The sequence below is a fragment of the Macaca fascicularis genome, chromosome 6 (genome assembly GCF_037993035.2).
Source record: "Macaca fascicularis isolate 582-1 chromosome 6, T2T-MFA8v1.1".
Taxonomy (NCBI): domain Eukaryota; kingdom Metazoa; phylum Chordata; class Mammalia; order Primates; family Cercopithecidae; genus Macaca; species Macaca fascicularis.
This window is the reverse complement of record NC_088380.1, coordinates 14544068-14567054: the sequence shown is the minus strand read 5'-3', so window position 1 is coordinate 14567054 and position 22987 is coordinate 14544068. Positions and strand designations below refer to the sequence as shown.

The window sequence follows — 22987 nt, the reverse complement described above, 5'->3', positions numbered from 1 at the left end:
TTTAACTTCTTTGGGTGAGTACCAAGAAGTATGATTGCTGGATCATATAGTATGAGCGTTTTTAGTTTTGTGAGAAACCACCAAACTGTCTTCCAACATGGCCATACCATTTTGCATTCCCACTGGCAATGAGTTAGTAGAGTTCTTGTTGCTCCACATTCTCACCAGCATTTGGTGTTTTCAGTGTACTAGATTTTGACCATTCTAATATTTGTAGTGGTATACTGAATATCTTCTGATCTTCTTTGTCTGAGTTCTTTTTGTGTTGCTATAACAGAACTGCAGACTGGGTGATTTATAAAGAAAAGAAATTTATTTCTTACAGTTCGGGAGACTGAGAAGTCCAAAGTTGAGGAGCCTGCATCTGGTGAGGGCCTTCTTGCTGCATGGCAGAAAGGTGAAGAGCGAGAGAGCCTGAGAAAGCAAGAGAGGGTTGAGCTCGTTTTTATAACAACCCACTCCTGTGATAACATTAATCCACCAATGGGAGCAGAGCCCTCAAGGCCTAATAACCTCTTAGCAGTGCCGCCTCTTAATATCATCACGATGGCAATTAAATTTCAACAGGAGTTTTGGAGAGGACATTCAAACCATAGCATGCTTGATCCATGGGTTTCTAAGAATCTGTGCATATATTTTGATTCGATTGGTTAAACACAGACTCGAAATTGGCATATCTGCCAAAGAAATTGTTCCCATTAACACTAAATTATGACCATATTTATCTTCAGTGAGGCTCTGTGTCTTACAATCAATTTTGTGAATTATTTATATGGCTACTTCAACTTTCTTTTGGTTATTATTTACCTGAAATAAACATTTTTTCTGTTCTTTTACTTCCTACTATTTCTTTCTTTCTTTCATTTTTTTTTTTGAAACAGGGTCTTGCTCTGTCACCCAGGCTGGAGCACAGTGGTGTGATCTTGGCTCGTGGCAGCCCCGATCTGCTGGGCTCAAATGATCATCCCACCTCAACCTCCTGAGTAGTTGAGACTACAGGTGCACGCCACCATGCCCAGCTAGTTTTTGTATTTTTTGTAGAGTTAGGGTTTTGCCATGTTGCCCAGGCTGGTTTCAAACTTCTGGGGTCAAGGGATCTGCCCACCTTGGCCTCCCAATGTTCTGGGATTAAAGGCGTGAGCCACTGTACCTGGCCTACTATTTCTTAATTATTATATTTTAAACATGTCTCTTTAAAAGTGCAATGGTTGGATTATATACATATAATACACACACACACACACACGCAATCCACATATATAGAATCCATATATATATAAAATCCATATATCTATAATTTATAAATAGTATCCTTATATATAATTCAACACATGCACATATATAATCCCCATATATATAAAATCCATGTATCTATAATACATATATCTATAATTTTTATATATAATACCCATATATAATCCATATCGCTCTGTATAATTTATATATGTATATATAAAAAATAGCTGAGACCCTTTCCTTTAATTGCAAGTTTAAGCCATTTACATTGAGTGTTGTTTCTAGTGTAGTTAGAATTACTTCTACAATCTATTTTGAATTTTCAATGAGGTGAGCTTTTTTTCTTTGACTTCTTTCTTTTTATATTTTGTTGATTACATTTTGTTATTCTCTTTATTCCTCTTCTATTTATATTTCTATTTATATTTTTAATGCTGTATGTATATTTTTAGTGGTTTTAGCATATATACCTGACTTTAAAAAGTTTAATTGTTTTATCAGCCTACCTCTCAGTCATGCTATGGTTGTCTTGAATTTTAGTTTTACCTTTGCTGCTCAACTTTTCAAACTTGTTGTTACTAATAGCTAATTAAATTTAGCAACATATTTACAGATTGCTTTGCTTATTCTTACACCTCATTAGTAATCTAATTGTATCTCTCCCTCTTTTTGGGTTCATTATTGTTCCTAAAGAAGTATATCCTTTAGTTTTAACAAGAGTCTGTTAGTGACTCTTCCGGTCTTTACACCCAAATGCCTATAAAGTTTCCCTCAATCTTGAACTTTATTCTCGTTTTATATGTGATTTTAGTTTGGGTGTTATTTTCCTTCAGCCCTTAGAAGATCTTTTTTCGTTGATTTTTGTCAGCTATTGTTCTCAACAAGGTATTTGCTATCAAATAGTTATTGCTTTATAGATAATTTGATTTCTCCCTTTTGTGATTTTAATATTTTTCTCTTTTAATATTAATATTATTTTCTTTTAATTTTGTTTTTCTCTTTACTTTTGGCATCTTTATGTGAGTTTTAGGTGTGATTAAAATATATTTCTCTTGTTCAGAATTTGATGTGCTTCCTCCATTTGAGGACTAAGTCTTTTTTTAATTGTGGAAAATACTCAGCCTTTATCATTTTAAATACTTTAGGTTCTTCTTCCAAGATTTCCAATAGATGTATGTTACACCTTTTTTTTCTAACTTCCATGTTTGTTAACATCTTTTTTTGTATTTTTCCATTTCTTTATTTCTCGGCTATACTTTGGGTGATTTTATTTGAAAACAGTCTTGTAGTTCATCATTTTTCTTTTCAGGTGTTTACAATTTGCATCTATTGTATTTTGAATTGTAATTATGTTCCCCTTTATATGTCTAAATTTTGTTTTTAAAAATCTGAGTGCTCTTATTTTATTCTGTTCTGTTCTTTTTATGATTTCTGTTTCCTCTTTACTCTTTAATCACTTTAAATATACTTATTTCATAGTCTCCTTTAGACTGCTCTGTCATTTCTAGTTCTTGGTTACTAATTCTGTTTGTGCATTCTGCTCCTTTTCTCTCAAAGATCATTTTCTCGTGGGGTTTTCAGAAACTTTGTGAGCTTCTTTAGAAGTTATGTATTTATTTATTTTTCCCTGTAGCAATTTTTTGGTCCTGGGCTTTGAAAGTGTTTCTATAGAGTGACTTTTCCTGAATTCTGCTGCGGTCCTAGTGGTTTTACCTTCCCAGACTAGCTTTTATGTTAATGTCTTGGGTTATATCCCTTTCATTTCATGTGTAGTTTAAACCTGGACCCCTTATCTAGGTGTGGCACACATGTGGGATTTCAGTTCCTCTAGGGCAGGGGTCAGCAAACTATGTCCAAGAGCCAAACAGTGCCCTGCCCATTTGTTTGTGCACTGTCTATGGGTGCTTTGGCATTCCAGTGGTAGAAGTGAGTAGCTGTGATGAGAAAGTATGGGAACCTTATTGTAGGGTGACTTTTTTGCCAACTATCCAAGGGTTTGGGCAGATGGCAAGCCTCTTTGCAGCTTTCCCAACTTGTGAATCAATTCCCTTTGCATGTACTGGGCAGCACGTCAAGGATCCTGGCTTTCTGCAGGATCTGTTGAGAGTGTTAGGACCCCATAACCCTTCTCCCCATATTCTGATAAGGCCCCAATGCCACCCCCCAGGCTCTGTGTCCGGCCCAATACCCATGGAACCTGACGTGGTGCCAACTCCCATGGCTGCCCTGGCTTTCAAGTCTCTTTGTTTCTGGCTTCTGGGCGTTTATTTTTCTTTTAAGCTCATTCAATTTTCGGTTCCATTTTGTTCCATATTATGTGTGTTTGCAGAGAATGGAAAGCTCTTTTATCTTGTGGCTAAACAGTAAATTCCCAATTCTGTTGTTCATCACCAGATTTTATTGTATTTTAGAACGAGTTGCAGAAGTTCATGGATGTTACATTTGAGAAGATTCAAAACACAAATCAAGCTCTAAGAATGTTGAAGAAATTTGAAAGGTAAAAGTTTCAAGAAATTGTCTATTTTCTAAAATTGGGATAGTTTAGCTTTTATTGTTGTTATTCCTATTATTATTTCATATTCTGATGGAAAGGAAAGACTCTCTTGGCAATTTGGGTCACAAGGTCATAGTTTTTAAGTTTTTCAGAGGATTAATCCTTTTAAGGATTCAGGTTTTATTTTATTTCTGCAAATAGAGAATACTCTTAGCTTTGAAGTACCTTGTGACTGCCTGTAAGAATATTTCCTAATGTATAGATAATTTGAAAAAAGTCTTCCCAAGTTAGTAGTTTTGCCAACATTTTATGGATGAGTTTTATTTTTGTTCTTTTAATATTCCACATAAATATCTCATTCTTTTCCATTAGCATTTAAAAAAATAAATTAATAAATGAGATTACTAGATATTTTTATTGTGTATTTTACTTATTTTATTTTATTTTATTCCATTAATTCAAACTTTTAACTTTTTAAAAAAAAATCAGGTTGAATATACCTAATCTTGGTATTGATGACAAATATCGACTTATCCTTGAGAACTATGGGGCTGACATTGATATGATTTCAAAGCTGTATACAAAGCAGAAATACGACCCTCCTCTGGCTCGAAACCAGCCTCCCATCGCTGGAAAGATTTTGTGGGCCCGCCAGCTCTTTCACAGGATTCAGCAGCCCATGCAGCTTTTCCAGCAGCACCCAACTGTGCTAAGCACGGCAGAAGCCAAACCTATAATTCGCAGTTACAACAGGATGGCCAAGGTCCTCCTGGAGTTTGAGGTCCTCTTCCACAGGGCGTGGCTTCGGCAAGTGAGTTCCTAAATTTATACTCTTCCCATTGTTGGAATCATGGGAACCCCTCCTCTAACATTTGACAGTGTTGTTTCTGTAGAAAGTTGGATTTGTAGGTATTTTGTAAGGCAGATGGGTTGAATCTAAGCATTCAGAGTGTAATATGTCCACAAAGAAAAATAATTATTAGGTTTGAAAAAAAATCACAAGCCAGGTAACAGAACCCCATTTTTAATTTAATTTACAAACTCCAAAGTGAGAAGGTCTTGTCTATTGGTTGCTATGCCCAATCTATTAGGATATCTTCCTTTTTAAAATTCATTCAGATCCTAAATCTGTTAAACAAAGTCTCACATTTTCTTTGGCTGTACAACTGGTTAATCATAGCATATCCTACCAATACCTGTATTTCTTTGTAGGTTGTCAGGATGTGATGGCTCCATAGCTGTGTTCATTGGTTTTCTAGATGAGTAAAAATTGAGTTTAGGAGGTTTTATGAAACTTTTATTAGGAAGAATAATAGAGTAGGCATGAAGGTATCAAGTAGCTAAATGGCTTTTGAGACGTCACTACTGTTGCAGTGTCCACTTATATATCAGCGTGAGAGTCATTGAAAGGTTTTATTGAATTGACTGCCCAACGTCACCACCAAGAACTTGAAGGCTATTTTATGAGACTGGATTTAGGAGAAGAGTGAGTGATCTTACTGCCCTTAATTTAGGAAACTCAAATCCATGGAACAACACTTAATGATCCTTATTCCCAGAGATAGCTGAGCCAGATACTCTGTACGAGTTGAACTTTCTAATAGTAGTGATGTTGGTTTCTTCCCACAGATTGAAGAAATTCATGTAGGTCTTGAGGCTTCATTGTTGGTGAAGGCCCCAGGCACAGGGGAATTGTTTGTAAACTTTGACCCTCAGATATTAATCTTATTTAGAGAAACAGAGTGCATGGCCCAGATGGGTCTGGAAGTCTCTCCATTGGCAGCTTCCCTCTTCCAGAAACGAGAGAGATACAAAAGGAACTTCAGTAACATGAAGGTATATTACTTTTATTTTTTTTCCCCCTTTCTTGGCTAGCTCTGGAATGTATTGTAAAAAAATATGGCGATGTGTCATATTCAAGGAGCAGAAAGTCGCCAGGATGAATGGAGTGACTGAGGGGACAGTGCCATGGGGTGCGGCTGCAGAGTTGGCTGGGGCCAGGCCGTTTCAGGTCTTGCAGGCCAAGTTGAGAAGCTTGGGTTTTATTTTGAGTGTACCAGGAAACCATTGGAGGATTTTGAGCCACTGAAAAAGGCACAATCTCTTTTTATAATAAAAGTTATTCTTACTGCTGGGTGGAAAGTGGATGTTAAGGGGGACAAAGGTATCAGTGGGAAGCCAGTTTGTGAAATGTTGCACTGGCCCTGGATGAAGATGAGAGCTTGAACTAGGATGGCAGCAGAGTTGTTCGGAGAATTTAGAGTTATGTCAACAGTCAGGTTAGGAGAGAACTTGGGAATAATTCCTGTTTTTGGTGTGAGCAATTCAATGAATTCAAGTAGGAGTGCCATAGAGTGCTGTGTAGGTTGTGTTCTTTATAACTTGCACAATACCATGCAGAGGCCCTGACTGTAAGTTCAATGTGTGGAGATGGCAAGAACCAGAACTAGTGTATTTGGGGAAGCAGGAGAGAATCAGTAGTTCCCAACTGAGTACAAGATAGTTTCGAGACAGCCAAGTGGCAACGTTGTCCATCAGTTGGATATGTAAGTCTCGAGTTCAGTGGAGAAGCCAAAGTTGGAGGCATACTTCTGAGAGTTATCAGAATATCATTTTTATTTAGTGTCATTGACCTGGATGAGATCTCTTAGGGGAGAGAATACAGAGAGAAGAATGGAGGGCCACTGGACCAAGCATTGGGTTGTTCCAATATTAACAGATCTGAAAGAAGAAGACAGATGTGCACATAAAACAGAGGATTGACCTTTGAGCTGGGAATAAACCAAGTGTCAAGGAAACCAAGGATGGCAGGGCGCGGTGGCTCACACCTGTAATCCCAGCATTTTGAGAGGCTGAGACCGGCAGATCACCTGAGGTCAGGAGTTCGAGACCAGCCTGGCCAACATGGTGAAACTCCGTCTCTATTAAAAATACAAAAATTAGCCGAACATGGTGGCATGTGTCTGTAATTTCAGCTACTTGGGAGGCCGAGGCAGGAGAATCTCTTGAATCAGGAGGCGGAGGTTGCAGTGAGCTGAGATTGTGCCACTGCACTCCAGCCTGGATGACAGAGTGAGATCTGTCTCAAAAAACAAACAAACAAAAAAACAAACAAAGGAAGCCAAGGGTATGAAAAGGCTACAGAGAGAGGGACTGGTCACCAGTGACAAATGCTGCTACCCAGGGGATGAAAAAGGTGAGATCAGAGATGCAGCCATGGAATCTGACAACATGGAAACCGTTGTTAAAATTTCATGGTGGTTAACATCATATGACAATACTAAGTCCATGCACTTGCATTGTATTTTTCATTTAAAACCATCTTCGTTCTCATTATCTCATTTGATCTTTTCTACCACCATGTTAGGTAAGTAGTACAGAATGCTATTATTTTATTTCATAGATGAAAAAACTGTGGCTGAGAGAAGTTAAAAGATTTAGCAAAGGTCTGATAGCTAGAAAGTGGCAGAAGTAAGACCAGAACCTAGACCTGTAGTGCACTGTCTTCCCACCACTTCATGTCATATTAAAAAGTTGTATTGGTAATAGACAGATGTTCCTCAAATGTAGACTCATAAAATACCAGTCCGCATGTTGGGAGATATCCTTTTAGACTGTTTCACATTAGGAAACTTACTTAGTCAATTTACATATTCATAAAGAAAATCATATTTTTACTAAGAAACCATAATTATACGATTATGAAATTACTGATAATTTAACTTGATTTGCAGAGTTGTTGTTTCAGTTGTCTGTTTCAGGCAACAAACACTTGTAAGCACGTTGAAGGGTTTTCAATAACCATATCATGACTTTATGGGTAAACAACTTGAGCGGGGCTTGGCTAGGTGATTCTTCTGTTCCATGTATTGTTGACAAAGGTTGTTTATTGGTATTCATCTGGCAGATGTTCAGTCTTTAAGGTCCAAGAAGGGCTCTTCTAGTGTCTGTTTCTTTCCTGTGAACAGGCACATCTATACATGGCCTTCCAGTATGGAGGCCTCTGGCTAGTAGAATTTCTTATATGGCAGCTCAGGGTTTCAAGAACAAGCACTACAGTGAACAATAAAGAAGCCACATGGTCTTTATAATAGCCTCAGGTGTCTCATAGCATCATCTCTGTTATACTCTGTTGGACTGTAAACCTACCCAGATTCAAAGAAAGGGGATATGGTCCCCACCCCATGAAGGGAGGAGGATCAAAGAATGTTTTAAATGACAATTCAAGGGAGTAAATTATCATCTGGTTAACATTTATTGTCTTGGAGGTTGAGAGTTAAAAGTTCCTGCTCAACATGAGTAGCTGGTCAAAGCAGATCTATTGGCAGGTTTAGAGGACCATCTGAAGTGTTGCAGTTATTGTGCTGAATATTTGCTAGAGCTTTCAGGTTTCTGCAGATATGCCAAAGTAACTGAGAATTTGTTTCTTCATCTATTCCTTGGAAGACAGTTTAACTAGAAAGAAAAGACCAAGTACAGGCTAATAGTTACAAATACAGGTTCTGAAGCCAATTTAATCTGGATTCAAATCATTATCTTTGGGTAAATGACTTCACTTTCTAAGCCTGGGTTTCTCTTTTGTCAAAGCAGTTGAGTAATACCTTCTGGGATTAAAGGTGGGAAGTAGAATGCCTGCTAGAAGCAGATTCTAAGAACTGCTTCCAGATAGAATAACTGGTGGACGTTGAAAAAAGACAAGCAGTGGATACAAGTTTCAGGAAATGTGTAAGTAGCTGCTAATAGGACCAGAAAATTTAGACTTTTCTAAAGCGGCTTTTATGGACATTGAAAGAATCTTATAGAAATTGTGGAAAAACATTATATGAGGAAAGGATTATGAGGTCCACTTGGGAAATACTGAGTTTAACAAAATTTTCAAAGCCTTGCAAGGCTTCTTACTTCCGTAAGCAGGTTTCTAAGAATCATTAATATTAGCTGTGATCACTCAAGAGGGGAGATATTGTATGCAGCATTTTAAAAATTTATCTATCAAAGGGCCATTTTTCTTACAGAATCTCTTTGGTCTAGTACTCCAGGCAGAACAGTTTGGAAAACATTAATCTATTATCAAGGTAATACCAACATGCACATAGATGGTCTTAATACCAACTGTATTTATGAGGCACATTAAGGGTTAGTTTCTTACAATTAATGATTATTAATATTGACATGGTCACATATGAACAAAATATTAACACAGTTTGACATTCTGTAAATAATACTGACACAGTTCGACATTATGTACATTTCAATGAAAGATGAGAATCTCCATTTCAGATGAAAAGTCCTTCCGATAACAACTAATTAGTTTGATAGATATTGATTTATTATCTCCTATGTGCCAGGCACTGGTTCAGGCTCACTGGACAAAGCAGACAAAATTCTTGTCCTTGTAGAACAAGTCTAATTGGGTAAGACAGAAAATGAACACTGTAAGTAGGCAAATTAATGTAGTCTATTGTAATAAAGTGATAATTATTGTGGACAAAAAAAGGCGATAAAATGTGTGAGTGGGTTTGGTGGTGGTTTATAAGCTTAAACAGGTAGTCAGGACGGGTATAATTGAGAAAGTATAATTTGAGTAATTATTTGAAGGAGGTGCAAAGGCCCTGAGGCTCAGGATCAGAAAGGAAGACAGGCAAGTGCAGGTAAGAGAGGGAAAGAGTGTTTGGAGATGAGATCAGAGAAGTAATGGGACAAAATCGGGTAGATCTTTCTAGACCAAGCACCTAGCCAAGTCCTTTGTATAAAGGTTTGTGGCCCTGAATTAAATGGGAGGCTGTGTAACCATGTGAGCAGAGGAGTAACATGATCTGAATTCTCATTTTGAAAGGATCATTTTTGCTGCTAAACTGTACATAGACTTATTGGGAGGGTGAGTGGAAGCAGAATCTGACTTGCTTTCCACATTTGCAGTTACTGCCATCATTGGCTCCTACCTAAATTATTGGGATGGTCTACCGTTGTCTCTCTGCTTCCACTCACCCTCCCAATAAGTCTAGATACAGTTTAGACAGCAAACAAGGTATCCTAATGGGTTACCTGTGTGCATGAAAGTGAAAGAGGAATCAAGGATGACTCTGGGTTTTGACCTGTGGACTGGAAGGATAAAGTCACTATCAGCTGAGTTGGGGGATGCGCTGGGAAGAGGTTTTGGGAAAAGAACAAACTTTCAGTTTGGGACTTATTAAGTTTGAAATATCTGTTACATATTGATGTGGAAACTTTGGGAGGCTGCTGCCACTTGTGAATCTAGACTTTCAGGAGTGAGATCTGGGCTGGAGATGTAAATGTGTTTGTTTCTGGCATCTGGATGAAATTCAAAGCCGTGACACTAGTTGAAATCAACACTGGTTCCCCGTGTGCTTTGGGTCTCGGCAACAAGATTTGGCCTATAATCCTAGCAAAGGACTGAGGTAGACCTCTGGTGACCCAGATGTTTTGGGTGATGGGTGTGGTCTGCAAGAGGTTCCCAGAGGAGCAACACGCGTGTCGTACCAGTGTACAAAGAGGAACAAACAAGACTGGTGATGAGCAGGGGAAGGTACCATACCCGTGTCTCTGCATGGTTTAGAAAAATTATTGGCCTTAGGTTTTCTCCTTTTTAGGCTGTGTAGGAGGTAAGGCAATCTTAGTCTTAAATTCTTGTTCATCTTCAGTTGTATTTTTTTGGATTAGGAATTTGTAATTATGGAGAGAGTCCTTGTCTTCTTTTCTTTTTATTGTTTTGGCTACTCTACCTGCCAGGCTATTAGAGCCCTACAGTTTGACCCTAAATAAAAGTAGTCATTTTGTATAAAACATGAGATATTAACAGACATTAGAAGTGAGATATTCATTGATTACTTACCACCAATTTCATTGCAGATGATGCTAGCCGAATATCAGAGAGTGAAGTCAAAAATCCCTTCTGCCATTGAGCAACTGATTGTCCCTCACTTGGCCAAAGTGGATGAAGCTCTCCAACCCGGCTTGGCTGCACTGACCTGGACATCACTGAATATTGAGACATATTTAGAAAACACTTTTGCAAAGATCAGTAAGTCTGCCTGAATAATTACTATCTCTGAATTCTAAAGGCTGAGTTCCTAACATCTGTTGTATAATTTCTTATAAATATGGAGATATAAATAATGAAATGGGGAGTGTTATTCTTAAGCTGTTTCATAAGGAATTGTTCCAAAGCATGTGAATTCAGTAATTTCCTGGAAACTATAAATATTCACTATTTAATTTTATCCCCAGAGATTAACCACATATTTTCATTTATTTGTATTTTTGGATATTAGGATTTAAAGTATCTTTAGAGTTATTCAGCTTTTTATGTAAATAGGTTAGTATATTTTGAGAGCTTGATTTGAAAGATGTAGAGATTTGGATAGGGTACAGTGCTGAACAACAGGATAAATGGGAAACATTTAAACTAACACAATTTTCATTAAAAAAAGATATAATAGTCTAAAATATATGTAAGGTAGTATATTCCACAAAATGCGATTTTCTGGAATGTGTACAGGTATGTTGCAAAGAAGGCCTCAAATATGTCTGAGAAATCCAGGAGGAGCAGTTGGACAGGTTTCTTTGCTGGATGACTTTTCAGAGCCTTTAACATGCCCGTGTCCATTAGCTCTCCAAAAGTGGCCTTTTGTGTGTGGTATTTCCCAGAATTCCTTGACTGTCTTCCAGGAGGACACATTAACACCTTATAGATCTTCTGTGGCAGACAGTGTAGCACAGTTTGGAACATGGTAATTTTTTTTTTTTTTTTCTCAGAAAGACTTAGACATTGCTATTCTCCTTTCCTAGCCAGTGTCTTACACCCTCTCCTCTTTATGGCCCAGTCCTCCCTGCTCTTATAGCTCAGAGTAAGTCTTGCCCCCAGAAGCCTACTCTGATTACTCTGCCTCCTGTGACCACTTCTTTCTGCGACCTCCTGTTGGGTTCACATTTGGGACCACAGACTTGATATTTTGGTTGTCTTCTAATGGTTTAGTACAGTTTCATCTTTCTCCTTAAACAGACTGCAAAGGGCCTGAACATCAGGCTGTTTAATTTTTTAACTTTTTATTGTAAACTGATAATTTATAATGGTATAGATTTGTGGATTCTGTGAAGAGGGAGTTGCGTGGGGAAAAATTGATGGGGTACAAAATGGTGTTATGATTTATGAATGCAATGTGAAATAATTAAATCCAGACTGTTTCATTTTCATACTTGTTTTGTGTTTTTCTCAGTTGGGTGTGTAGTAGACACCCATATACTTGCAGATTCATAATTGCAATAATTTTATATAGTTAGTCTCTCTTCATTTTTTTATCATTGTAACCCCAGTCCTACCCCTCAAGCCCATTACCTTATTTCTGGATACCTCTTCCTGGGCTTCCCTTTTAGATAGCTCTCATGATGCTTCCTTTTATCCTCTCTCTCTCTCCGCCCACTCTGCCCCTCAGGTCTCTCTCTTGTTCTGGTATTTATGGCTGTTAACATAGTGCCTAGTCTATTTATAATCTAAATTGTCAAGAGCTTGTCTTTTCAGGAGGTTTTCACTGTACTTTCCTTAGGTTCCAGAAGGTCCAGCTATTTAAATAGCCAGGTGCTTTATATTTAGGAATATTTAAGAAGTACTGGGTTGGAGGGGAGTAGAGTGAGAAATTATGGTTGAGCCCATACCTCACCTTTGTTGTGCTTTATAGATTGGGAGCTGGACTCAAAAACAAATGATAATGGAGTTTTTGAATATGAATGAATATCAAGCCAGAGATGCTAAATAAATGGCTTTTAATGTTACAGAGGTGTAAGAAGTAACAATGAGTTTAGAACCCAATTTCCTTGCTCTAAATTAATATTTCTTCCAAAATAAATATTTCTTCCCAGGAAATAAAACAAGAGGAAATTGGCTAAAATTTCCTAAGGAGGAACTTATGAAATGTATAACAACTTCATAATGAGAGTTATCATAATCAAATTAGAGCAGGAAACCAAGGTAGAATTTAGTAACATCCTTCCTTTAGAACGTTAGTATTAGAGTACTAACAATTTGGATGTTTTATTAGAATGTTAGCTGGAGACAAGCTAACGAGTTAGTTTCTAGAGAAACTTCTTGTTCTTGTTTTCTATTATGTTTTTCTTTTTGTAATTTAAGGAACTAAAATAGAACAAAGATTAAGTTTCTTTGCGAGAAAACTAGGTAAAATCTCAAGAGCAGTTGGATTTTTATTGGATTAGTGAGCCAGTCCTACTTACAGGTTGTCATTTGCATCATGCATTTAAGAGAATATAGATAATCTGGGACACTGTCCACATAACATAATCCTTAACTTGATCACATCTGCAAAATCCCTTTTGCCATAAAAGGTAATATTCATAGGAGATTGGGATGTGGACATCCTTGGGGACTATTTTTTTCAGCTTAACACAGATGTCCTTAAAGATGAAGCATTCTGTTAGAAAGAGTAGAGAATTGTATTGCGCACACATACTTAAATGAAAGTGTTGGCTCTCTTTTGGTATTGAATCAATTTACCAGGCAGAACTATTTGGTATGTTGAGTAGCCTCTTTAATAATTAGCTTAGAAACAATAGAAAACTTTTAGGCTTTTATTCTTTTTTTTTTTTTTTTTTGAGACGGAGTCTCACGCTGTTGCCCAGGTTGGAGTGCAGTGGCGCGATCTCGGCTCACTGCAAGCTCCGCCTCCCGGGTTCCCGCCATTCTCCTGCCTCAGCCTCCTGAGTAGCTGGGACTACAGGCGCCCGCCACCGCGCCCGGCTAATTTTTTGTATTTTTAGTAGAGACGGGGTTTCACTGTGGTCTCTATCTCCTGACCTTGTGATCCGCCCGCCTCGGCCTCCCAAAGTGCTGGGATTACAGGCTTGAGCCACCGCGCCCGGCCTAGGCTTTTATTCTTTAGGAAATAAAGGTATTTATTTAAGGAAGTGTTTACATCTCTGATACATCATTGGTATGTAACATTGACTTTCCTGTATTCAATTTCAACTTTATTTTCCAGGAGAAAGGAGTATTAGAAAAAGAGAAATCTTACTGTATGGCATTGTTGAAAAATGTATTACTCTTAGATGGATATCCGTTAGTGATCCTTCCTACTTTTGATGAGCAGTTGTTGTTAGTTTGCTTCAGAGTTGGCCTTTGCATCAGTTGAACTTAGCATTCAATATTACTTCAGCATAACTAAAAATAATTGTACCCTGTGATATTTACAGTGAAAGAAAAATTAGGGAACTTTCACTTTAGTAAAATTTGTTGAACACTTCTTGTGGAATAGGCACTGGGTTAAATGTTGAAGATGTAAGGATAAAAAAATATGAATTCTAAAGAAGATAAGACACATGGGTAGACAATCTGCAGAGATGGAAGGCTGTTCCATTTGTGGTTTTACAGAAGGAGGGACCACTCCAATGCACACGGATTCACCCAGGTCCTCTGCGGGGAAATGCACTTGAGCCAGATCTTCAAGTATGAGTGAGAGTTAGGCAGGCAGGGGCTGAGAAACTGGTCACAGAGAAGGAATGATGGCCCCAGGAAACAAAACAAAAGGAAATTGGCTAAAATTCCCTAAGGAGGCATTTATAAAATGTATTAAAACTTCATAATAAGAATTATCATAAATTAGAACGGGCTACCAAGATAGACTTTCTATTCTCCCTACAGAATATTAGTATTAGAGAGTTAACAATTTGGATATTTTATTAGCAACAACCAAGTGTGAAACAGTGGGAATTGGGGGGACACATGTAACTGTGAATCTTTAAAGCTGATTTTACTACTGTCATTTAATCAAGTGTTGATGTCTTTAAAAAACAAAATGCTTTACTTAATCTCTTTTATTTACTTTTATTTTTTCCCGAAGAGGACCTGGAGTTGCTGCTTGACAGGGTCAATGATTTGATTGAGTTCCGCATTGATGCCATTCTAGAAGAAATGAGCAGCACGCCTCTTTGTCAGCTTCCCCAGGCAGAGCCGCTTACCTGTGAAGAGTTTCTCCAAATGACAAAGGTCATTAAAGGCTTGATTTTTTTGTTTAAAGATTTTGGTGATTCATTTTCCTATAAAGGTCACTTTTTTGAAGTTTAAATTAGTTTTTTCTCTCTACTTGCAATGCTCTGTGATAGATGTGATTCAAACATGAAATCTTCTGACAATAATTAGCCAATGAAGAGAAATGTATATAAGTAAACAGTCACTTAGCTATGAGGAGCACATCATTTCAGATCAGTAGGAAAGAAATTGCCATAGAACACATTTGGAATTTTTCCTTTTTTTTTGAGACGGAGTCTCGCTCTGTCTCCCAGGCTGGAGTGCAGTGGCAGGATCTCAGCTCACTGCAAGCTCCGCCTCCCGGGTTCACGCCATTCTCCTGCCTCAGCCTCCCAAGTAGCTGGGACTACAGGCGCCCGCCACCGCACCTGGCTAATTTTTTGTATTTTTAGTAGAGATGGGGTTTCACCATGTTTGCCAGGATGGTCTTGATCTCCTGACCTCGTGATCTGCCCGCCTCGGCCTCCCAAATTGCTGGGATTACAGGCGTGAGCCACTGTGCCCGGCCTAATTTTTCCATTTTTTAATGAAGGATAGAGCTGTCTTGCAGAAGTGCTTCTCATCAGCTAGGGTTAATTAACAAAAGAATTGTTTTGAACAGCTTCTAGACAAAATTTCTTCTTTAAACATTTTTGGTGAGGGGTGTTTCCCAAACTGGTGTTCTATAGCACACAATTCTGGAACCATTGCTGGGAATCCTGAGAGAGGCAGGGAGTGAGTGCAAACTGCTTAGGGTGAAGGCTGTGCTTACAGATCCACTACACATTAACAGATTAAGATAAAGGCCCTCAGAAGTTCTCCGTTTAACTTTTTTTTTTGAGAGAGATGGAGTCTTGTTCTGTTGCCCAAGCTGGAGTGCAGTGATGTGAACTCGGCTCACTGCAACCTCTGCCTCCTGGGTTCAAGCAATTCTCTTGCCTCAGCTTCCAGAGAAGCTGGGACTACAGGCACATGCTGCCACGCCTGCCTAATTTTTTGTATTTTAGCAGAGATGGGGTTTCACCGTATTGCCCAGGCTGGTCTCAAACTCCTGAGCTCAGGCAACCTGCCCACCTCGCCTTCCCAAAGTGCTGGGATTACAGGTGTGAGCCACTGCGCCTGGCCCTTCATTTAACTTTTCCTAGCTCATTATTTCTCCAACACATTTGCAAATGGGACACTTTCTTCCCTGTGCCAGGAGCAAGCTCCTGGGAGCAGCGCTCCACGAAGTGCCCCTTCAGGCATGTCACGTTAGCGTCATTTACAATATTCCCAGTGGGCATCCTGAGGATAAGGACTCCTCGATCATGATTTTAATACGGTGTGTCGGGGTCTCCAAGACCACCCCCACTAGGAGGACTCATGGAACTCAGCACGTAGTTGCACTGCCCTGACATAGTTAAGAGACGCAGCCGGATCATAAGGAACAAAGACAGGTGGTGTCTGGGGAGTCCCTGTCCAGGCTTCCTCATGCTTTCTCCCTCCTGTGAGGCTTACCTGGAGCTCACTGTCCCCTCTGTGCAATGTTTCTGCCCAGGGAAACCTATTAGAGACTCAGGGCCCAAGGTTCTTACTGGGTCTGGTCACACACTGTGCTTAGCATGGACCAGAATTCCAGACTTCCAGAAGGAGTCTGGTGTTCAGCATAAGCTACATTGTGTGCACAAGCAGTTTAGGCACAGTGAACTATCTTTATCAGCAGGGCAACAGGGGGAACTCTCCCAAAATCCAAGCTTCCAGACGCCGGCCAAGGTACCACCTCCCAAGCAGGACTTTCTAAGGAGAACAGTTTCAGGCCTGCTGTGTTCACCCCTTTCTGCATGAATGGCAGGTTATATTAAGTCATTTTATACTCAAAACTTACTGTCTACATGTTAGAAATTTCTAGTCCCTCCTCCTCACATTCACTAACTGTGGGTACACCTAACCCTCCCCTTGTTCTTCCGGATCATTTAAGAAACGATCTCTTCATCTGGGAAATCGCTTGCCTCCATGGTTTTACTCTTACCCCTTTTCTGATGATTGTTTGATAAAAATACACTTGTTTTCAATTTAAAAGAAAGTCTTAGAATATTTTAAAAATGGAAAGAAACTAGTATTTTAATCAATTATACCATCATTATTATAATATTAATGCATTTTAAGCTTTTTAATAAAGATGTCATCTCTACTCCATATATATCAGGTTTTGAATAGTACTTTTTTCTCCCAGTTAGCATTTCCTCACAAAATATTCTTCATGTTGCTACATGGCTTTCATAGGCAGCCTTTTAATGGTGCCTTCAGAATATTCTACTGTGTTGATATACTGTAATTTACTTACCAGTTTCTTATTGCTGAACCTTTAGATGGCTTCCAAAGTTTTGCTAATTCGTCAAGAGCTGCAGTGAATATATGCATGTATCATGTATTTTCTCCTTTAATATTATTCCCTCCCCCAAAATAAAATTATTGTGTCAGAGAGTATGGCCTTATTGGATGGCTCTTGATATTGGTAGCAAAATTGCTTTTCAAAGGGATGTTACCAACTTACAATGCCACCAGCAATGCAGTAGTACCAATTTCACTTCCAACAAACACTGTTTCATTATAGTTTCCTACTTTTAGTTTAAGTAGCAAAATCGTGGAACCCAATTTGAATTTGCATTTTTGATTACCAATATAGGTATTAGTAAATCACTTCTCTTGAATTTGTTTATTTTTCATAATTCAGTTATGGAGAAAAATGAAAAGGATGATGGAGAAAAATGAAAAGGATGATGGAGAAAAGGAGTTACCTGACAGAAAGTTGTGATTTTATGTCCATGGTCAGTGATGACTTCTGTGGTTAGATTTGAAGGGAGGGAGTGAGAATACAAGCCATGTGAACATTTTAGGGGAAGAACATGCCAGGCAGAGAGAATAGCATGTGCAAAGGCTCCGAAGTGGAAGCATGTTGCAGCTGGAGAAAGGTGTTGAGTTGAAGTACCTTGGGTGTTCTTATGCTCAGGTGGAAAATCAATAGAGAGGAAGAAAGGGGTAGGCTTGGTTTCTGAGGAAGCCAGAGAAGCTGTGATTCAGAGCTCAAGTTGTAGAGTTAGCTTTGAATAAAAGGAGAATGATTGCATTCACTGAAACAAGAGGAAAAGGGGCTCCTGATGGAGGCCGATTTGTCTTCTGCATGAGTGTAGTGGGAGTTGTTTGAGTCCCTGTGTCATGACCTCTATTTGCTTTGTGCTGTAGAAATCAGGGTCATTCTTTGAGTATGATAAGGAAGGATGGTATAACAACTTGAGGACACAGGGATTTGAAGATACAGCTCTTATGAAGCTTGGTAGAGGGAAGTGGCTATAGTCATGTAGAATGATTCCCAAGTAGCATTAGGGGCCAGTTTGAGTTCAGGGACCATGAATTCCCAGTGCCAAGCATCTGCATCACCATGACCTATGCATGCCGGTGGAAAGGGTAGGTCACCTGGTTCATTTGGGTTGGGCTTCTCCTGGGTGGGGCAGTGGAAGGTTCAGAGAGTGATGGAGTGAAGGATATTAGCAAAATAATGATTGAAGTGTGAAATCATGTTAGGAGAGGGCATGAACCAGGGAGTAAGGGTGAAGAGACCTGGAGAAGACGTGGCATCTAGTGGATTCCTGAAGCATCATGGGAATGAGGAAATGGTGGAGCTCCACGCTGATTATTCAAGGAGGACACCATTCAGGATTCAAAGACAGGCCCTTTTAGTGGGTTTCAGCTTTTGGGTGTCATCATGGAGGTTAGTTGTTGAAATGAAGCAGGATAAGTAGAGCCAGCTTCTTTCATTTATTTTATTTGTCCTAGGGGATATTTTAATGAGTCTATTTATTACTTCTTTTTCCTCATTGTGTTTATATTCTGCTTTGTTAATTTCTATGCTGTTTACATTTTTATGGTTATGCCTTCTCACAGAGAGAAAGAGTTAAGAGATGTAAACAATGTTGTTGGAACTATATTAGTCTTTGAGAGGTTATCAATCTCATCTTCTAGAACCCTCAATACAAAGGAATTTTATGATTTCAAACACGTGTTTGTGTTACTGAGAGGACTGAAAGAGCCGCAAGTTACTTGAGGATTCCCTGTGAGAGCTGGCCCTGAGAATGGAGACCACATGTGTGTTTCTCTCCAAGGTAGAGTCAGAGGACTTAAGATTCAGACTTTAAAAAATATTAGTGTTCTCTCAGAGAACTGAGGAGTTAGTTTACGTAGAATGAGATGACTGACCTTTGCAAATATTTAGGTTTTGTGGATGTTTGTGATTTTCCAACCAGTAATAACAACGAGCACTTCTTGTGTGCTTACTTTATGCCAGGCACTGCTCTTAGTGTTTTACTTGCATTTGTTTTATGGAATACTTGCAAAAACTACAGTGAGTTCTACTATTATCACCATTATACATATGAGGGAATTGAGACTGAGAAGGATTTTCAGGATCATGCAGAGCAAGGATTTGAATCCTAGTTTCAAGACATATAAGTTTAAAGATGTGTAATGCTGGAACTTGGAATGGAGCTGGACACTGTGACTAACTGACAGTCTGTTGTTTCATGGGCTTACTTTCCGACTAGGTGGTAAATCACTGATTCTGTCTGTATCATCCGTCTATAACTATCTGTCTACCTAATCTCCTCCAGAATTGATCACCATGCCCCAAATCATGTTAGTTTATATTTATTAAATCCATTCTTGAGAAATGTACAATATAGTTAGAGGGCTGGGTAATGTCTTTGAAATTAATGAGGGGATGACTATGGTTTGTTGGCAAAGACAAGGAGAGAAAGAAGGGTGGCTGGATCCGATTTATGTGATATGAAGGAAATGTGATGGGAAGAGAGGCTGCTGATGGCTTTTGAAGGTATTTTCTCTACTGATGGAGAAGTGCCTGTAATTCTGGTCCATCTACACTGATCCAGTTGATTCTCTTGTCCTTAACAATTTCCTTTACAGGACGCCTGGCCTGTGCTAGTGTGAAGGATGTGGCCAAGCATCACTGGGGCTAAAATCTCACCTGGAGGCTGAGCCACAGCATTCCTTCCACTGCTTCTGTGCTCTCAAGAGCTAGATAAACAATATACCACTGTGCTATCTTTTTTTTTTTTTTGGTTAGGATCTTTGTGTAAATGGTGCACAAATACTACATTTTAAAAGCTCATTAGTGGAGGAGGCAGTCAATGAGCTTGTAAATATGTTGCTGGATGTGGAAGTTTTATCTAAAGAAGAAAGTGAAAAAATATCCAATGAAAATAATATTAATTACAAAAATGAAAATTCAGGTAAGAGATGGGGTAATGAAAGGGTCTTGTTTTTCTATGATATTTACTAAAAACTAAAACTGAATTTTCTAGATAGCAATTAATTTCATACTTCTATAAAACATCCTTTCAATTTTCTAATGATGTGTATAAATCTGAAATTATGGCCCTGAACATATTTTAGTGACTCTATGTTGTTAATTCTTACTACTTTTGGTTAAACTGTGCAAACATGCACTTTTCATTGGCCCTTGTTAGTTTTCTTTGCATTTATGTATGGGTGGGTGTTTTATTTTACCTTATCAATAGAGTTGGATGGATGATTGATTGGAATTCCCCTCAGAGAGCATCTAGACTGAGCAAACCTTTTGCAGGACAGAGGAGAACACTGAGATATGAAGAAGGGAAATTATCCCCCCAAAGTTTTAGGGCTATTGGTGGGAGGTAGCACCAGAACCCAGGCCCTTGGGGGCCAGTGTAGCTTTTTCAGTTCTTGCCTCTTTTGTTGGCTGTTTACTCATACTGAGAAGGAGATGCCTCCATCAATCCATCTGATTCCTGATTTCCTCCTCCTACTTTTTGATGTCCTCACTTCCTAAGAAGTGTGAGGTTTAAGTGATATTAAACTTGCATGTAATTTATCCTTTAGTTGCAACAGATGATTCTAACTATCTATCTATCTATCTATCTATCTATCTATCTATCTATCTATCTATCTGTCTGTCTGTCTGTCTGTCTGTCTGTCTGTCTGTCTGTCTGTCTATCTATCTATCCATCCATCCATCTATCCATCCATCCATCTAACTTATCGCTATCTCTTTCATCTTGTAACAGCAAAAAGAGAAGAAGGAAATTTTGACACCTTGACATCATTCATTAATGCCAGAGCCGATGCCCTGTTTTTGACGACAGTCACGAGGAAAAAGAAAGAAACCGAGATGTTAGAGGAAGAAGCCCGCGAGTTGCTCTCTCATTTCAACCATCGGAACATGGATGCTCTTCTGAAAGTTACAAGGAATACACTAGAGGCCATTCGCAAACGCATTCATTCCTCTCACACAATTAACTTCCGGGGTAATAATCTCATATGGTTTGCTTAGTGAATGATCAGGCATAGTTGCTGGTATGTGTGTGTGTGTGTGTGTGTGTGTGTGCGCGCGTGCGTATGCATGCGTACGTTCCTGTTAAAATTAAATAATTAAAAATATCCATCATTTATTTTTTTATTTTTATTTTTATTTTTGAGACGGATTCTTGCCCTGTCTCCCAAGCTGGAGTGCAGTGTCACGATCTCTGCTCACTGCAACCTTCGCCTCCTGGGTTCAAGTGATTCTCTGGCTTAGCTGCCCGAGTAGCTGGGAGTAGCCGCCATGGCTGGCTAATTTTTTGTACGTTAGTAGAGACGGGGTTTCACCGCGTTGCCCAGGCTGGTTGCGAACTCCTGAGCTCAGGCAATCCACCCGCCTCGGCCTCCCAAAGATTACAGGCGTGAGTCACTGTACCTGGCCATATCCGCCGTTTATTTAGTGCCTTCTTGTAATTTTAAACATTATGAACTTGATCATCCCAACAATTCTATTAAGTAGATACTATCTTTACTCTCATGTTAAATCAGAGAACTAGAGCACAGCACAGGGAGGTTAAACAGTTTGCTTAAGCTTTTGTTAATAACATGAAAATTGGTAGTACGTTTAGTCTTTTTGTAATAAGATGAAAATATATAAAATTATTTTAACTGGTGAAAGAAAAAGGTACATACTTTAAAAGAAGTTATATGGAAAAGATTCTTTCATTGTTAAATCATTAGGTTTGTCAGCCAGTCTTACAAAGTGGAAACATCTTACTAATGTCACACTCTTCAAAGGATATATATGCATTTTACTATTTTTATGCTAATTTAGTACTTTCTAGCTGGTTTCCTCATTTTCAATAGCATCGTCTTTTCCTCAGCACAGTTCAGAAACAGGTGGTGTATTTCTCAGGTGGGCCACAAAAATCTGTCAAATCTAGAGGCATCCTGAAATTAAATTTTAAGTTAAAAATGGTAAAAAGAAAACAAATAATAGTAATTAATGAAAACTCAAATAATAGGATAATAAAATCTTTTTATGTATCTTGAATATTGGCATTTGAAGGAAAACATCTTTAATATTTAATTAAAAGTGGGTAAATAAAAGTGGAAACTCTGAAAGATTTTTGTTTGTTTGGTGCCATGGAGTATTATGTTTTACTTCATTCAAGATGGAGGATAGTTCTTTCTTTTGACACAGGGTTATTATTAGAACTTAATAAATGTTGGCTGATAGGCTAAATATTCAATCACAATTATTTATCAGCTTTTGTATTACAGATATTTGCAACTACGTAAAGTTATGTATGATGTAAAGTTATGTATGATACATACATGTCTATATCTACATACCTATACCTGTGTTCCACCTTTAAAGCTCCTTCAATATGAATGGCAAATTGTGCTTTATTTCTTTTCCATTTTTTTTTTAACTATTCCACATTTGGATTATACACACCATGGTAGGAAAGATCTATGTTTTATCTGAAATTCCAAAGTGGTTATTTGTTCTAACTTTGGCTTATGCCGATAGTCTTGTTCTTCATTCCTGGCTTACTTAGGTACATTTAACTAATTTGTTGGCATCCTGTTATTTGGAAGAATCATCTCTAATATTTTAGAGATGATTATAATTTAGCCTGATCCCACACAGTGGGTTTCTTTGTGGAGAGTATTCCAAGAAGCTGTAAACAGCAAAAAGTGCCTTGGGTTCCCCTGAACTGCTTTGTTATATTCAGCAATACCAGATCCTCCATGAGTTTTAATTGACTCATTCATTCAACAAGTATTTATTGGATTTTATAGCTATTATGTATTGTTTTAATTCTTATGGTTACAAAGGAAACAAATCTTATTTTAAATGAAAAATGTGAATTATTCCTTGTTTTGGGTTA

General features: G+C 38.4%; 1 protein-coding gene across 1 annotated transcript in view; it reads left to right on the top strand.

The window, feature by feature from the left end:
• Nucleotides 1-22987, top strand: part of DNAH5 (dynein axonemal heavy chain 5) — a 321438-nt gene that overhangs the window by 105565 nt on the left and 192886 nt on the right. Inside the window, exons 13-19 of the mRNA XM_045393550.3 lie at nucleotides 3648-3733; nucleotides 4220-4541; nucleotides 5360-5566; nucleotides 10598-10769; nucleotides 14596-14741; nucleotides 19879-20044; nucleotides 20858-21097. Of these exons, the coding sequence (XP_045249485.2) occupies nucleotides 3648-3733; nucleotides 4220-4541; nucleotides 5360-5566; nucleotides 10598-10769; nucleotides 14596-14741; nucleotides 19879-20044; nucleotides 20858-21097 (1339 nt within the window). The remainder of the gene's footprint in view (nucleotides 1-3647; nucleotides 3734-4219; nucleotides 4542-5359; nucleotides 5567-10597; nucleotides 10770-14595; nucleotides 14742-19878; nucleotides 20045-20857; nucleotides 21098-22987) is intronic.